The sequence below is a fragment of the Pinus tabuliformis genome, chromosome 5_2 (assembly GCF_031772625.1).
Source record: "Pinus tabuliformis cultivar Carrire ecotype Pingquan chromosome 5_2, CPIR1, whole genome shotgun sequence".
In the NCBI taxonomy this organism is placed as follows: Eukaryota; Viridiplantae; Streptophyta; class Pinopsida; order Pinales; family Pinaceae; genus Pinus; species Pinus tabuliformis.
Genome location: NC_142306.1, coordinates 613,510,554 through 613,529,813, shown reverse-complemented (window position 1 = coordinate 613,529,813; position 19,260 = coordinate 613,510,554). Strand labels below are relative to the sequence as shown.

The following is a 19,260-nucleotide window of genomic DNA, read 5'->3' as shown; positions in this document are numbered from 1 at the left end:
TCCCACAACTTACTCTCCACCACCCAAATCACGTATGTTCCATCTTCGTCGCCTTCCATTTTCACTAACCCAAACACGGGACCTAGGACAAGTGTCACTCTGACCAACTCGCCATTGGACTCACCTACCAACTCAGTGGGCAGTGACCTAGACTTTCTGCTCAACAGAAAATCATTGGACCTGCGGACCCTTACCATCCATAAGCCTTTTGGCTCTCCTACCCCCCACATCAGCCCTACTTCTTCTAGTAATATCACTGTCCGGCGGAAACAAAATCATGGAAGCCAGCATTTCAGAGGATGTCCTAGGCCTAATCCTCTTTCCTCCCCTATGGACCATTTTTTGGTTGATGTGCCTATTGCTGACATTCCCCCCTCATGGGCCCTTAGAGCACGGTAGCCTGAGCAAGTTTCTCCATGACTATCATTCTGTCACTAAACATACGGGGCTTAGGGGCTACCTCAAAATACCAAGCCCTCAAGAGTATCTTCTACTCTCTTCACCCTTACATCATTCTTCTACAAGAATCCATGCACTATGTTCCTCGAGTTGTACATTATTTTAGGAAAATGCTCCTGGAATGGCATATATCAACTACTGTGGTCGTGGGTCTCTTTGGTGGTCTAGTGGCAATTTGGGACCCTAGATGGGTCATTTTTAAAGCATACATATGTTTCACTGTAATTCTTCTTGAAGAACATGTTTGAGGGATGGAAGGTTGCATTCATATTCTAAATACCTATTCTCCTTACAGAGATAGGTCTATTTTCTGGAACCATTTGCTTTCCTCTAGTATAATGGAGTTGGCCTCCCTCATCATTGCTGGTGATCTAAACTACACCATTGCTTTGGAAGAAGTTTGGGGACGGTCCAGAAGGATTGACCCTTTGGCGTGGATGTTTCGTGATGCTCTTCTAGCACACAACTTTGTGGATATTTGCCTGGAGGAAATGGCTCCCACTTGGGACAATGGACACGCTAGTGAGGCATATGTCACCAAGAGACTGGACCATTTTTTAATGCATGAACAGTTGATTGCTCGCTTTGGGGACGTGCAGACGGAAATCATCAACAATTTCTTATCAGATCACAGGCCTATTACACTTGTTTGGAAGAAGTCGATGGTGCACCTGGGTATGCCATTTAAATTTAATAGAACATGGTTGGATGATCTAGAATTTAATACATTAGTGAGGGATACATGGTGCCACATGGGGGATATTGAATCCTCCCCTATGGAACATATAATAGACAAACTGGAGACTCTTCGCAGGGAAGTGAAAAGTTGGCAAAAGAGAAAAAATCAATCCATGAAAAAAGAGATTAAGGACATTCAAGGTGAACTGGAGCTCCTCCTCCAGTTGATGGCCATGAACAATCTTCCAGATGCTACTCACTCACACATACTGGAGTTAGAACAAAAAAGGAAACGACTCTTAGATTTCGAGGAAGCCACATGGCGCCTTAAGAGCTAAGCTATCTAGATAAAAGAGGGAGACAGAAATACAAAATTTTTCAATCGATATGCAAACCATAGACACAATACAAATTCTATATGGGGGATTCTAGATGCCGAAGGAAATCATATCCAGTCACAGGAGTAAATCTCTAAAGATACACCCACACATTTCAAAGCGGAATATGAGTGCAACAATAACATTGATGCCGAAGACCTCATATGGGGGATTGAGCACTACCCAAACATGTTTGACCAAGAACCAAATGATGCTTTATACAGAAGCATCACTAAGGAAGAATTACTCACCGTCCTCAAATCTTTCAAGGGCGATAAAAGCCCGAGACCAGATGGGTGGACCGTGGAGCTGTTCACGCATTTTTTTTATCTTTTCAAAAAAGAATTTCTACAAATGGTGGAGGAGTCTAGACTTATTGGATATGTACACCACCACATAAAATCTACTTATATATCCCTTATCTCAAAGCGATATCCTCCTACATGTTTTGAGGACTGCATACCTATTTTGCTGTGCAACCTCATCTACAAGGTTATCTCAAAAACCATTGCCAGGTGTTTGCGAAGTACTCTTGCGTGCTATATATCTCCTGAACAACACTGGTTTCTATAAGGAAGAAAAATACATGGCGCGATTGCAAATGCACAAGAATTCTTGCATTCGATACATACAAAAAATCTAAATGCAGCCTGCAAGTTGATCTGAAGAAGGCTTTCGACTGCCTGGATTGGGGTTACCTCAGGCTGGTCCTATTCAAAATAGGCCTACATCTAAAATGTGTGGAATGGATTATGGCGTGCATGATAAATGTTGATTATTCTGTGATCATTAATGGATACCCCACAAATTTCTTCCGGGCAGGGCATGGTCTGAGACAGGGTTGTTCTTTGTCACCGCTATTATTTATCCTGGCTATGGACGGCTTGAGCCTGCATATTTCAAAAGTGGTGGAATGAGATCAGTTCCAAGCTCTAAAGATGGGTTGCAACATCAACATATCACATGGTTTCTTTGTCAATGATGTGCTCATTATGGGTATGCTGAATCGTTTTACATGGTTATGTCTTTTCCATATTTTCAGGAAATTTGCAAATGCTTCTGGTCTATATATGAATGCTCACAAATCTATTATTTATCATGGGAATTGTGAATTAGACATTATCGCATATATTAAAAATCTGTTTGGAATTGAAGCTGAGTTGATGAGTCATGGCATTGAGTACTTGGGATACCATATCAAACCCTGCAATTATAGGAATGCAGATTGGCTTTGGCTAATAGATAGATTTTTCAAGAAGAACTCTATGTGGGAATATAGGAATCTATCCTTGGAGGGGTGTGTCATCCTTACACAAGCTATCCTTAATTAATTAGGGGTATACTGGGCCCATCTATATCACATTCCTGCTGCCATCATTCACTCTCTCAACCGTGTTATGGCTAATTTTATTTCGGGGGTAGTCATGAACATAAGAAATTTCACTTGTCCAAATTTTCCAGAATCACTCTACCAAAGGCCATGGGGGGATGGGGTGTTCTTGACCTCTGTCATTTTGGATGGGCATTATTAATCAAGTCACTTTGGAGAGGTATATTTGGGACGGGAACATGGAGTCCGATCATCAAACAAAAATATTTAAAGAATCTGGATTTTATATACTAGTTCTGTAGAGGCTCCGTTGGGGTCTCCAATGAATCATCTATATATATCAGTTTAAAAAAAGTCACAAACATCTTCCTAAAACATCTGGCTTGGAACATTGGCTCTAGCCACAACATTCTCATTAGCATTGACCACATTCTGGGTACTGGAAATATGGATATGATCATGGAGCATCTCTTAATTTCTCTCAATAGAAGAGGCATATTCTTCTGGTGTCAAGCCATTACACTATGGAGGGGTCCTTACCCAGTCTAGAAGAATGCGCAGTAATTGGGCCTATCTGGGCACTGGGTCTTGGTTTAGGACCGCATTGTTGTTGAGATGAAACAACTCGGGATTTTCCATGCTAGCAATCAAGCTAAACTAATCTGGTCAGGGAAGATGAAGAATGATAACATCAAAGTTGTAGATATATACCTCTCTCTCTATTCCGAGGATACACAACTAACTGAGAAACATGTTTTATTTGCATTTTGGAAAACTAATATCCCAAACAAAATCATTCTATTTACCTGGTTAGTTTTCCATAATAAAAATCTTACTTGGGAAAACTTGCAAAAGCGACAATGGCAAGGACCTGGCATCTGTCTTATCTACAAAGAGGAATCAGAAAATAACAATCATATTTTCCTTACATGTCAACATACAATTCAGGTATGGAAAATACTTTCTTCATATATTGGTTTTCCTTACATTCAACATGCAGGCATTGTAGACTGTTTACGGTGGTGGAGCTCTCAAAAGTCTGTCTGGAGGATCATTCCACCCATTCTCTTTTGGGAAATTTGGAAGTGGAGAAACATATGTATCTTTCAGAACTGCACTGAAAATTTCAATAAGATCATTGAAAATGTTTTAATCAGCCACTCACTGCATACATCCAATGAAATTTGCTCCAAAACACCTCGTCAAAAGAGGACTGAACTTAAGATGGAATACCCTGTGGGTTTTTTTGATGGTGCTGCTCAACGGAATACATGTGGCTATGGTTTTTGGCTTGCCGTCTCAGAGACACTGACATACAAAACATTCTGGCATGGAGGTAGGGGCACTAACACAAAGGCTGAAGCAATGGCCTTATAGGGCCTCTTATGGTTTTCAAATTTCCTGGATATCCCTCTATTCATATCCATGGGGATTCAAAAATTATAATTGATCAATTAATGGGAAATGAAAACATCACCAACCCATTATTACAGGGTTGGCTGGGGAGAATTAAACTACTATGGAATCAACGCAGAAACTCCACTATCAGGCATATTGGCAGGGAACAAAATATGGATGCAGATGAACTATCGAAGAAGGGCTTGAATGGTAACACTGGAAGAATGCACTTAGAAATTATCCTGGAACAACAAGTCATTGACATGGGAGACTTCCCATTACCTGGCTAGTTACTACATCCCCTCTTCTTTTTTGTATAATTTTTTGTAACTCTACTTGTCTCAAAACTATTTTTGCTTTTTTCACTCAGAAGGATGGACATGTTGTTATTTCATGCTATACAACCAGCCAGAAGAAGCAGTCGACATGCTGAATTCTTTCCATTTTTCCTTTTGATACTGAACTGCATACTAGTTTATTACTCTAGATCTGTATGAGGACATGGACTATTTATTACTCCCTTTATGTTTGTATTGGGTTGTATTTGGATGGATTGTTGTAATGGCATCTCCAGTGATGAAACTTTTATGATGTGGGAATTTTTGAATATCATTGTAAATTCCTATTTCTGAGCTATTAATATATAACATTGCTTTTTTTCGTACTAAAAAAAAAGTTCATTGTGCGGAGCTCCACACAATGAGCTAAGTTAATTATGTATAGCTACGGACAATAACTTTGCTAGGATGTTTTGTTGGACCCACGCGCAATGACGATAGAGACACCTATATAGGTTGTTTCGCCTAACCTTGACACCGTAGCCTAATTTCCGACTATATCTCCACATTTTTTGTTTCATCACTCCAACTTGCAATCTGAAATTTCGAAAATGCAAATTAGACATGATTCATTGTTTATGTATTTATTTAAATTACTAGAGTTACATTTTTAATAATGGATTAATGTAATGGTAATATTTTTCGCTTGGCTAATTTTGACGAAAACCATTCAGTTGTTACATAATCTTAGGCCTTGTTACATCCCCATTATGTATTTCATTGTTCAAATAGCATAGAACTAGGAAACAACGAAACATGTAGTGTTAAATTGGGGATATTGAGTAGAAGGGACTGTTTTTGCCATATTTTTATGGAAATTGGTTCACTGTCATTGGAAGTTGACGATGAATTTTTTTCTCAGAAAGGTACACATATGAATCAACTTACTCGCACTAGAAACTAGCTTTGAGTTATGTTCCTAGCGGCATACATGATGAGAGATAAATCTCTTCATGCTCAAGGTTGGATGGGTTCATCAATGCACTCCATGTGAAAGCCATAATGTATGGAAGCCATACTTACATTAAGGCAACACTCACACCTTTTCTTCTTCTGTAAATTCAGCCAAGCAGATGGAGCAATCAGTGCCCAAGCCCCGTGGCAACATAGAGGTATATGTGTAAACAATAATGGGAATTACTTTCATGGCCGCTTCCTTCACTCCAATGTTAGTGAGTCAAATAGTTTTATTATAGGAGGAATAGCAAAACTAAGTGCCAAATTGAGGCCAAGCACACAGATGAGAGCACGATCATAGTTTCAAGAACGACTACTAGATCGGACTCTTTCTCCTCATAGTGTACTTTGCAAAAGTGCATTCAAAATTGGAACATAGTTGACAAAGCTAATACAATGTTGCAATTGTTATAGGAATTATTTTTATGCCTTTTTTGTTAGACGGTGTAGATTTACATGCTCACCTTTGGCCTGGAAACCTATTATAACCTAAGCTTTGGAAGTTTTTAGGTTTCTGAGTCCTAAACTTTTCTTTGCTTGACTTATGGAAATTTTGTTGTTTCTATTAAAACTACCCATTATTATTTTGGTCCTAGTGAGATCAACAATCATGTGGATGGCTAACACATGGATAACAAAAAGAAATAAGCACGAAGTGATAGATACACTATAAGATATAATATAGTATATATATCGTTGGATATATCGGCAAGTACCCATTGTATACTATTATATATAATCATATGTATACAATATGGTGATGCACTAGTGTACCTTACTAACTACCAGAGTATATATATATATGGATATATATTGTACATCACTCTTTGTTGAGTCCATAATGTTGGTTTGAGAATCAAACATAGGCTAGTTATGTATACTTACACTTACTAGCAAAGCTCCACACACCTTATCTTCTTCTTCAAAACTTTGATATGCTTTTAAAAAATTATGTTAAATGTAAGAGAACGTTTTCTATGCGGAATGAAGAATAGTGGTGATGAATACCAAGATTCATCCACATAATTGTTCACTCCCACGCCCACACACGTAAGGGACTTACAACATTGGGTAGAGAAGTAGCAATGTCATACATACCAAGGTTAGTAGTGCCAGACATAGCAAGGTCACGCATAACGGTGTCAATGTCAAGCACTCTATTAGGGTCCTATAATTTATAGGATCAATTGATGATTATCTATTGATTTTCATGTCATGAGATGTTGTATATAATATTTCATTCTACAAATTGTTTAAAAAAATTATAGAAAAGAGAAAAAGAAAATGAAAAAGGGGATATAAAATAAAATGATATATATGTGAAAAACAAAAGAAAAATAGACATGTATTCAAAAATAAAATAAAAAATATGACAAAAAAACCCCTTAGAAATTAAAAATATGCGCTGCTCACTTAAATTTCACATTATTTGTTAAATAATTGAGTTTAATTAGTTAATTTCACAATGTAATCATGATTAATTAAGTGTTAATAAAGTTATTTTTGACACGATGCTTTTTTTCGTTATGTAATAAAAGTCGTGCTGCAATCTACGGCCGTGATCTACCCTGCCCAGATCGACATATCTCATTAACTTCGGATCCCCTCCACCCCTCCGACATTTAATCAGGGGGGGTCTGAAAAGTGGATTCTCCAAATCCCGTTTTTGCAACGTGGTGCTGCCCTGTGGACTTCAAAACCCCCTCCACCAAAACTACTTACCACTCACCCCCCCTGAAATTCACTTTTCCCCTCTTCCCGCCTAATAATAACCGTTAACCCCGCTCCCTCCACTCCAATCTACTTCTGCCATATGTCGCGTCCACTCCAATGTGATCCCGCCACATGTCAGATCCCCTCCAATCTACTCTCAATGTTGTCACATCTTTGTACTAGCCATTTAACCGTTAATATTAGTTTAAGACATAATTATTCCCAGATTAATGAATCAGTCATGTTAAATGGACAACTATCAACGGTATAGTGATCTTGCCCATTAAATAAACTTGAACCTCATTCAGTTAGCCTTTCCTCTACAATCTCGTGACAGTGAATGCCTGTTATTGTTACTGCAACTGTATCTAATTAAAACTCACAATTAAACTCATCCTGTACCCCTAAAACTTAGGGAGAGCATGTACATGACTTCCAAAATACTTCCAACTCGAAATTCCTAAGTTAACTAAGTCAACTTAACTTAGTTAACTATTACAAGTTTCTATGAGAAAAGAATTACAATTTTAATTCAAAATTTAATTCAAGGACAAATTAAATTGTAATTTTTGGATTCTATTTTTAACATTTCTTGTTGTTATTTTCAACAGTCCCTCTCAACAAGAAAGGAATTCAACTCGATCTTGATCCTAAACCTTTGGAATGTTCTGCATGCAATACTTCTCTCTAGTGTTGTTGCTACAACAACTCAAAAAAAAAATCAACAAATCTTGATTCCTTGCAAAAAAATACCCAAATTCAAAAAAATAATTGTTGAATACCATGTAGATTTTCCTATAGATTCATAGCTCATGTAATTTCCTAAAACACAAGACAAAAATCTACTCTACTTTTTACAACGAAAGCCCATAAATATTGATGAAAACAATAAATGACAAGAGGAAGATAATCAATGGCACATAACACAATATGTATCAGGGGAAGCCACAACTCAAAACTCCTACTATCTATGTTGCATTAATCAGAAATCCAAGATAAAAATGCAATGTTTGTTCTCACAAGAACAATCCTTGCACAAGTATAATCAACTCTCAGCTCACAAGCTAGCTCAAGCTAAACCTTTAGCCTATTATGTAGCTTTCCAAGCCCTATTTCCTTGCACAATTACTAGTATGAATATGCTATATTTAAAGGGAATTCATGCTTCCAAAACTGCACAATCCAAACATAGGCACTTCTCTGATTTCGTGCATGATATTTAAAACTCAGTAAATCATACAACCGATAGTACACTGTCTCTGCACTCTAGTCTCAACTGGGTATTTCTATGAACTAACATGCATAAGTTTCTCATGAGGGAATATTCAGTTAACTGGAGTGACACTTGTGGATGCACCAGTGAACCAACTGACTGTTAATCCTCTATTAGTTCCACAAATAGTTAGAACTAATTTAACTGAAGATAACTCAATAAACTGAGTTATCTAATTACAATTCACAATTAAATTCATCTTGGACCCCTAACACTTGGGGAGAACATATACATGACTTCCAAAAGACTTCCAACTCGAAATTCTTAAGTTAAATAAGTCAACTTAACTTAGTTAACTATTACAAGTTTCTATGAGAAAAGAATTTCAATTTTAATTCACAATTTAATTCAAGGGAAATTAAATTGGAATTTTTGGATTCTATTTTTAACATTTCTTGTTGCTATTTTCAACAATTCTCCTCCTAACATTTAACATGTGACTTTTCACTTTCCTTTTCTCTTGATTTCCGTTATTTTCATAAATAAAATGCCAATTAATGCCTCATGCATTTCCAAAGCCTTTTCCATTTCCTTTGTCAATTTCTTTAGCCATAATAAACCAAATGAACACCCACACTAGGATTTTTTGCCCAAAATTTATCTTGGAATAAGTGTCCCACAACCATGGTTATTATTTTTCCTTTATTAATTTTTATTACATGGAATTTTCACCAGGGCTAATTATAGAACCCTCCCCCTTAGGGGAACACCATCCTCGGTGTTCAATGACACCTACAACTGACAAAGCTGTTGTAAGCAAAACATACTTCCCATGGAGCTTTATAGCTTAGCTCAATACAATATTTACAATGATCAACTTGTTGTGAAGAAAACCAACATGAAAAACATAACAACATGACAATCATGATGGAAAAACACCCATACCTCTTATTGGAGCTTTATAACATAGCTCACGGCAGTATTTACATCCATATACATATGTACATATACCAAGAACATCACACCAAAACATATGCCAAAAAAATTCACTCAACTAGCGATTAGAGAAGGACACATAGCCCGCATCTGATCTGCCATCTCCCATGTAGCTTCATCAGGCCCAAAGTGCTTCCACTACACTTTAACCTGCTCAATTTCTTAGTTTCGGAGCATGAGCATCTTTCTTTGTAATATAAACCGAGGTTCCAACTGGAATTATCCATCTAGCTCCACTTGCAATGCATACCATCCAATCACATGATCAACATCTTTAACATACTTCTTAAGCAATGACACATGGAAAACATCATGTACTTTCACTGTTGGAGGCAATGCAAGTCGATAGGTTATTGGTCAAACCCTTTCAAGAATCTTAAAAGGTTTAGAAAATCAAGGTGCCATCTTGGCACATGATCTAATCCGCAAGGATATCTTCTTGGGCTTGATACGAAAGTACACCTGTTCCCTAACCCGAAACTCCTTCAACAACCTGTTCTGATCTGCATAACTTTTCTATTTTTCATGTGTTTTCTTCAAATTCTTTTTTATTACTTGCATTTCTATTCCATTTCTTCCAACATGTCTAGTCTAATCAACACCCTTTTACTGGATCACTCCAACTCATGGGAATATTACAACTCCACCCATACAATTCCTCAAATGGACTCAGCCTAAAAGATTCCTGATACCCATTGTTTTAAGTGAACTCAACCAGTGGAAGATACTCTTCCCAATTCCACTGTTGGTTCATCATATACATCCTCAACATGTCATTCGGTGTCTTGCTAACCCTCTCTGTCTATCCATCTTTCCATGGATGATAAGTTGTACTGAAGGCCAACTCTATCCCTAAACCTGCAAACAACTCCTTCCAAAAATTAGAAGTGAACTTAGCATCATTGTCTAACACGATCTTCTTTGGAACACCATGCAATCTAACCACATCTATGATGAATACCTATGCTACATCACTAGCTGAATAAGTATACTTCACTGGAATGAAGTGCACTACCTTTTTCAACATGTTCACCACAACCATGATGGAATCATGTTGTCTATATGCCCTTGGAAAACCTGTTGTGGAATTCATGGTAATGACCTCCCATTTCCACTTTGGAATCACAATCAGTTGTAGTATTCCACCTAGATGCTTACATTCTGCCTTTACCTACTGAAAATCCAAGCATCTAGCCACAAATCCTGCCACATCCTTCTTTAGATTTGGCCAATAATAAAACTTCTTCAATGCTGTTAATGTATTTTGATATCTTGGGTGACCTAAATACAATTTCACATGAAACTCTCTCAAGATAGTCTTCTTAATCTCACTACTACCTGGCACATATATCATATCCCTAAATCTTATCAAGATATCTGTTGTAAGATGATAGTCCACATCCCGACAACATGTACCCTGTTGTAATCTATGCATAAGCTCCATGTACCTGTCATCCTACTGACCTGCGTGTAAGATCTGATCATGTAAATTTGTCCCATAAGAACTCATAGATGTTATATGATTCACCTGTATTCACTTGCTAAGAGCATCTGCAACCCTGTTCTCCTTACCCTTGATGTACCTAATCTCAAAATCGAACTCACTGATCGTGGACAATCATCTATCTTGTGTGGCATTCAAATTCAACTAATTAAGCAAGTATCTCAACCCATTGTGATCACTCAACAATACAAAACTCCTGCCAAGAAGATAGTTCCTCCATATCTTCAACGCATGGATGATTGTTTCTAGCTCAAGCTCATGTGTCAGATCATTTTGCTAGTGCTCATTCAGTTTCCGTGACTCATAACACATTAATTTTCCTTCCTGCATAAGAACTCCAAGTCCTCTCTTTCAAGAATCTATGCATATCATAAATTCTTTATCCATATCTGCAATCTTTAGAACTTGAGTATTCATCAACAACTGCTTCAATTGCTCAAAACTTGTTGTACATTCCTCTGCCCATTCAAATTTCTTACCTTTCCTTTGTAATGATGTAATAGGATATACAATGCGAAAGAAATTCTTGATGAACCTCATGTAGTAACCTGTTAACCCCATAAATGATCTTACCTAATCCACATTTCTAGGAGTTTCCCATTCCATGACAGCTCTTATCTTCTCTAGATCCACTACTATACCTTCCTTAGAAAAAAACATGTCCCAAGTAATGTACCTCTTTCTGAAAGAAACTACATTTACTAAGCTTAGCATACAACTAATGCTCTCTTAGAAATCTCAACACTGCTGCTAAATGCTCGGTATACTCTTCCTCATTTTTAGAATATATCAAGATGTCATCAATGAACACAATAAAAAACTTGTCTAGATAAGCACACAACACTATTCATCAAGCACATAAAGGTAGTTGGAGCATTAGTCAAACCAAATGGAACTACAACAAACTCATAATATCGTACCTGGTCCAAAGATATTTCTTGTATATGTACTCTTCCTTAATGCATACCTGGTGATATCTAGATCTCAAATCAATCTTAAAGAACAAGGCGGATCCCTTCAACTGGTAAAACAAATCATCAATCTTCGTTAATGGGTATCTGTTCTTGATGGTTAACTTGTTCAACTACATGTAATCAATGCATAACCTGAGAGTACCATCCTTCTTCTTCACAAACAATATCAGTGAACCCCAAGGTGACACACTTGGCCTAATGTATCCCTTGTCAATCATTTCCTTCAAATGAAACTTTAACTCTACTAACTCTAGAGTGCTCATCCTGTACGGTTCCTCTGATGTTGGTGCTACCCTTGGTACCAATTCAATAGAAAATTCCACTTCTCTGTGAGGCAGAAACTCTGAAATCTCTGCTAGAAACACATCATGAAACCGTTGTAAGATCGGGTACCTTCTCAATACCTTTGCATCCTCAACATCCTTACCTTTATTGTTAGAAATATGCACTACAAATAACACGCACCATTTTTTGTGACTTTGTTTTTCCTGTATAGTTGTAACCATTCTACTTGATGTTTCCTTCTTCTTACCCTTTAACATTCTTTGTTCTCCATTGTCATCCAAGCACTAAATAGATTTGTCATAACAATCCACTTTGGTCCTATAAATATATAACTAGTCCATACCCAATAGCATATTATATGATCCCAACAGAAATACATTCAAATTTGTTGATGTAGGCATACCATTCAACTCGAATGCACAAGCTCTTACCCAGTGATACACTCTTCATTATACTTGTAGCCAACTGCACTAAAAAAGATTTTGCATTCACTTCTTTATCAAACCACACTTATCCACTAGGTTAGGACTAACATAACTATAATTATATCCAGGGTCAATCAAAATGGAAACAAATTGATAAAAAACCTTACCATCCATCTCGACAACAATTGCCTAGTGCTATGCATGCTTGTTATCCAGCGCTACATAAATTAGTGGAATTCTCTACCCAACATCCCCAACTATCTGTGACTATTTTTCACTATAAATATGAGGCCTACCACCCTGATTCTATAGAAAGCCCCTCTTAATATGTTCCTTACCACATGTCCAACACTCCAACCATCCTGTACCATCAACTCTACTTTGCTACTATGACCCATATCCCTGTCTAGATACGTTGATTTCTTGTATCGTGAAACATTTTCTTTTTCTTATTCATTCTGAGGCCTTGTTATTTTGGTTTACATTTACATTTACCCTTATCTTCCCCTTTCCATCCTTACTTAGATTCATTCTTACGCTTTGACTTCTCATAACAATGCTTCAGTTTCCCAATAACTTCCTCAAGTGATCGAGGCTCATCATACTCAATCTAATCTCTAAAATCTAATGGAAATCCACTGAAAATTTTATGAACCTTAACCTTCTCATCTCAATATATCGTACATACCTCAATATCTCCAAGAACTTAGTCATATACTCTTTATCTATCATCGATGCCATCCTTAACTCGTAAAATTATTTGGCCTTACTGTTGTGGTACCTTTCTGACAAGTACTTCTTCCTGCAAAGTATTTTGAATTCATGCCAAATTAATTCCTTTATCCTAATGTCTCTAACACACCTTACATCTTCCCACCATATATATGCTTTACCTTTAAGACTGAATGTCACTATTCTTGCCTTCATGTTCTCTGAGTAATCATGCAGTTTGAAGAACTTTTTCATCCCAAGTAACCAAGCCTTTACATCATCTAGCTTCTTCAAATATCCATCAAAAGTAGGTGGCTTAACTTTCTTAAACTCATCCAACAAATATCCCTTTTTACTCCTCTTGTAAGGATGATAATATTGATGATCATAGTGCTTGTCAGAACTAGAACTAGAATAGTACCTGTGTCCATCACCTCTCCTATCTGGAGTGTCCAAGAATCTGCCATATGTAACTGTGTCATCCATATCCAACCTGTGCCCACCATGAGATCTATTTCCATATGCCAGATTAGTTTGTTTTGTTTTCCATGGCTGATCCGAAGTGGTCCCTATCTCTACTATTCTGACAAACTCTGAAGGATTACTACATTTAATTCTACTTGTTTCTCCTGTGCCTGCATGATTCTGTCATTATTTGATTTGCAACTTCTTAATTTTTCCTTCAATATTCTCAATGTGTCTACTAAATCAGAAGAGTGTCCAACACAAAAATACTCATTTTATCCATAGGGAGAATCTCGGGAACTGTAGTCTACCATCTTGTTAGTCATCTTTGATCTCTTTCCTGCCAAACATACCATGTCAGCTAAACCAAAAGATAAACATAATCAACATACCTCAGTGTAGTTCGGGGAGGAAATCTCATCTACAAGATCAACCATATTAGCACGATACATGTCTAATTATAATCATACCATATGCCAGTCATCAATGCATGACCATATAAACCACACATCATGACCTCATGCATGAAAACTACGCCCAATGTATCAATGTATGCATAATCAACATATGTACGACATGCATGCATACACAATACATACAACACTGACATGCATAAGCAGTGCATAACCAACCTAAACTCATGATAAGCACATCCAACAACACACCATCAACTTCCACATGGTGACACAAATGCAACCATGGCCAAAACCATGCATATGCAACAAGTACATAGACCACAAGTATAAGGAACACATATGAAACCTCCATGATTGAATGACCAACACACTGTTCATCTAGTCCAAGGGGTGAAGAATCCTTTGATACCACTCTATAACACCCTCCTCCCACATTTACCCACGTTAATCAATACCTTGGGGTAAACATGTGACGAGAGGCTACTATGATCTGATTCAACAAGGAAGTGGAACCGATACCACACAACTAATCTGACCTTCTACACATGCCACAAAACCTTCAAGAGCCAACCAACATTTCCAGGTGACCAACCCCAGAGGAAACTTAACATTTTATTGACCTAGAGCCTCAGTCGCTCCCATGACATGGGCATGCATGCGACGGGGACCCTCTATTCTCTCTCATAGCAAGGGCATGCAAGCAACTAGGGTCTTTTTCAGCTAGTTCAGAGCCTGCGACCGCCGATTCTGTGCCACATTTCAGGGCTAGGACTCAGGCCACTGCCTAGAAATCCATGAAACCTTCAGGAATGAAATGTAACATCAAAAAATTGATACTAATGAAAATACTCGAATAAATACTTAACTAGTCCCTACTAGCCATGACAAGCATTTCATCAAACATGTCACAAATATGCAATCTACAGGTCATAACAACATATCTGAGCATAAGGGTCTTATACTTATATGAGAATCGATAAGAAGTGTTGATGCCTTATCATATTAGCCGCATTATTATCTTTTAGGTCATATATTCATTGCTCATTCATTTACAAATCAAAACATGATGAGACTCATACATCATCACTGTCATAAAACATACTCATATCCAACATATAAAAAACAAAATTAATAAGGATACACCAACCATAGATTCCACATATAAACTAGTACATTTAAACATGAAATACCAAGGAGAAGGAAATTTTATTAATGAATGAAAAATCCAACCAGGTTTGGGGTTTCCACAAACCACCTGACCATAGATTGGTTGAACCAAATCTTTCTTTCATCCAATCACTCCCATGCCATATTCCAAGCATGAATGTGAGACTCATAACCAGAACTCAACGAAAGCTTCTTGAGGCTACACTACCTCACCCTCATCAATAGAACCAGGCTTTAGCACAATCCACACCAGATCACTAGGCCCTAAACAAGCATGGATGCCGCTAAATTTCTCCACCTACATAGTGTGGAATTTTCCTGTCTCCTAGCATCTAATCTTTACCGCAATCCAGACCAGATCACTAGGCCCTAACTGAGACTCCACCCTCCAATATTTACCATATATCTTGCTAATCACCAACCAATGATTCCTAGGCTTGAAGGAGAGCACCCACCTTTAGGATTTACCATATATCCTGCCATTCACCGATCGAGGATTCCTAGGACCACAAAGGTAACAAAAAAATCTGGCTTTACTACAACCCACAGTTTGATTAAGGGGTAACTAAGGCATGCATTCCTTCTTTCAGAGAGCACCACATTTAGTTTCAAATCCATCCAGAAATCTAGGTCAACCAAAAACATGAGAACTCATCACGCCATGGTTATCCAAAAATGGCAAGGCTAGGGTGAAAAACACTGTCACACCTAGAAAAACCAATGCTAATGACAGCAAGAGAATCAAGAACACACATGCATAACCATGCATGCCAAAACTAGCAAGGAAATCACACATGCAAATCGATACCTGCAAATAATCCCATTGTAGTTGCTTGATCCTGCTCTTCATTGCTCGATCCTTGCTTCCTCTTGCCTTCTTTAATTTCCTTGATCCAAAGCTAAAGTGCTCTAAGAAAACTCTAAGTTTCTAAGAGTTCGAAAGAGATAGACTAGAGAGAGAGCCCCAAAACTAAACCGACAAAAGGTTACAAACTGATCCTCATAAGCCTTTTTATTAATGAGGACTCTATTTTCTTCAATTTCCCATTATTTTCCTTCATTTTCCTCCTCACATGCAACCTCTGACTTTTCACCTTCCTTTTCTCCTAATTTCCATTATTTTCATAAATAAAATGCCAATTAATGCTTGATGCCTTTCCAAAGCCTTTTCCATTGCCTTTTCCAATTTACTTAAGCCATAATAAACCAAATGAGCACCCACACTAGGATGTTTTGCTCAACATTTAGCTTGGAATAAGTGTCCCACAACCGTGGTTATTATTTTTCCTTTATTAACCTTTATTACATGGAATTTTCACCAAGGTTGTTACATTTTTTGGTATACAAGAATATCAATAAATGGAATAGAGAAAAACTCTGTGGAAAACAGAAAATAATTAGTGATTATAATAGACATGAAGTTTATCTAGAGTCATAATATAAATGCAAACAACTTTTTACAATAAAAAGTTAGTTGTTTTTTTTCTCTTTTTCTTTTTTTTTTAAATCATGAGACTTAAGTAGCGTTGTCCACCTAAATCGTACTATTTCAATCGAAATATTAACCTAAATATTGAAGAAGTATTATAACTAGCACAACCACATTAATAGATGTGGTTTTTATATGTCAATAGGCGTCAATGATATAGATTTAATATTAATATTAATATTGGTATTAATAAATATGTAATTATTATAATTATAAAGGTAAATAATAATACTAATAATAATTATTATTATTATTATTATAAATTATAAAACCCAATGGAATAACATTAAACCCTGGGATTAATATTAAACCTTAGGAATATTAAGTCACAAGATTCATATTAGAAACCTTAGGATTAATATTATAAACTAAAGAGGTTGATACTATAAAACCAATGGATTAATAAACCCAAGGAGTTGTAAACCCAAGGGATTAATATTAAACCCTAAGATCAATATTATAAACCCTAATTTTATAAATTATAAATACAATATTAAACTTTAATATTACAAACCCAATACTAAAAGGCCCTAATATTGTAAACCTAGTATTAAGCCCAAGTCTTGTAAGGTAAAAATGCAACATTTGTTACAAATTGCAATGTAATGTAACATTGTGACAATGCTTGTTAGATTGATTTTCATATTGAGACAATCTTTGTAACAATGTGATGTAGAACCATGGTTGACCATGATTGACCATGATTAATTTTCATATTAAGACAATATTTCTTACAATGTGACGTTGGACCATGGTTGACCATGGTTGATTTTCATATTGAGACAATTTCTGTCACAATGTGACGTTGGACCATGGTTGACCATGCTTGATTTTCATATTGAGGCAATTTTTGTCACAATGTGACATTGGACCATGGTTGACCATAATTGACCATGGTTGACCTTTATTGACCATGGTCGATTTTCATTTTGATACAATATTTGCCACAAACCCAATGGATTAATAATATAAACCCCAAGATAAATATATAAGCCCTAAAATAAGCATTCAAACCTAATGATTGACCATGATTGATCATTAATGACCATGATTAACCATGGTTTATTCATACTGAGACAATATTTGTCATAATGTGACATTGAACCATGGTTAACCATGGTTGATTATGATTGACCATGGTTGACTGTGGTTGATTTTCATACTGAAACAATCTTTGTCACTATGTGACATTGGACCATGGTTGACCATGATTGACCATGGTTAATTTTCATATTGAGACAATCTTTGTCACAGTGTGACATTGGACCATGGTTGACCATGATTGACCATAGTTGACCATGCTTGATTTTCATATTGAGACAATTTTTGTCACAATGTGATGTTGGACCATGATTGACCATGGTTAATTTTCATATTGAGAAAATATTTTTCACAAACCCAAGCGATTAACATTATAAGCCTAAGGGATATAAACCCTAAGATAAATATTTCAAACCCTAAAATAAACATTAAACCCTAACATAAATATTATAAATATTATGATTAATATTACAAACCCCAAGGGATTATAAAACAATGGAATAACATAAAAACCCTCGGATTGATATTAAATCAACAGGAATATGAACCCTAAAAAATATTATAAACCCTAGGAATATAAACCTTATGATTAGTATTAGAAACCCTATGATCAATATTATAAACCCAATAGATTAATAAACTCATTGGATTAATATTAAAACCCCAAGGGAATAACATTAAACACTAGGATTAATATTAAACTCTAGGAATATAAACTGTAAGATTAATATTATAAATCTTATGATTAATATTATAAACTGAAGGGATTAATACTATAAATCTAAGGGATTAATAAACCTAAGGGATTAATATTCTAAACCCAATGGAATATAAACCAATGGGAATAATATTAAATCCAAGGGATTAATATTATAAACCAAGGGATTGATCAACCCAAGTGATTAATATAAAAAACCCAAGGGATGAATATTATAAGCCATGGTTGATATGCCGAAGGCTTCCTATTTCAATTGAAGGTGGATAAGGATTTGTTGACTTTTTTTCTTTTTTTCTTTTTTTTATTTTTTTCTTCTTTTTTTATAGCCTAGATTGATTCTCAAGGGAATATGCTCAACATATGCTTTGTTTGAATGTTTATCAATGGTTGTAGTGTGTTACAAAGTTTGTTAGGTTGCATTGAATTTTAATAAATTTAACAAATTAGATTTGTTCTAGGTGGCTCCCCACCCACCAATTTCCTAGGGATTTGAAAATACTCCAATTCTAATAAATTAATATTCTAATTAGATGGGGAAATTAAATAATATAAAAGTACAATCTCACTTAAAATTGTATTATCTTAAAAATGTAAAACCTCTTGTTA

The 19,260-nt window shown here is 36.3% G+C and overlaps 1 protein-coding gene across 1 annotated transcript; it reads left to right on the top strand.

The window, feature by feature from the left end:
• Nucleotides 1-797: 797 nt before the first annotated feature.
• On the top strand, nt 798-1,475 carry LOC149160521 (uncharacterized). Its single transcript, XM_089434630.1, has one exon. It carries the CDS (start codon nt 798-800, stop codon nt 1,473-1,475), a length of 678 nt encoding a protein of 225 aa, XP_089290756.1.
• The last annotated feature ends 17,785 nt before the right edge of the window (nt 1,476-19,260 follow it).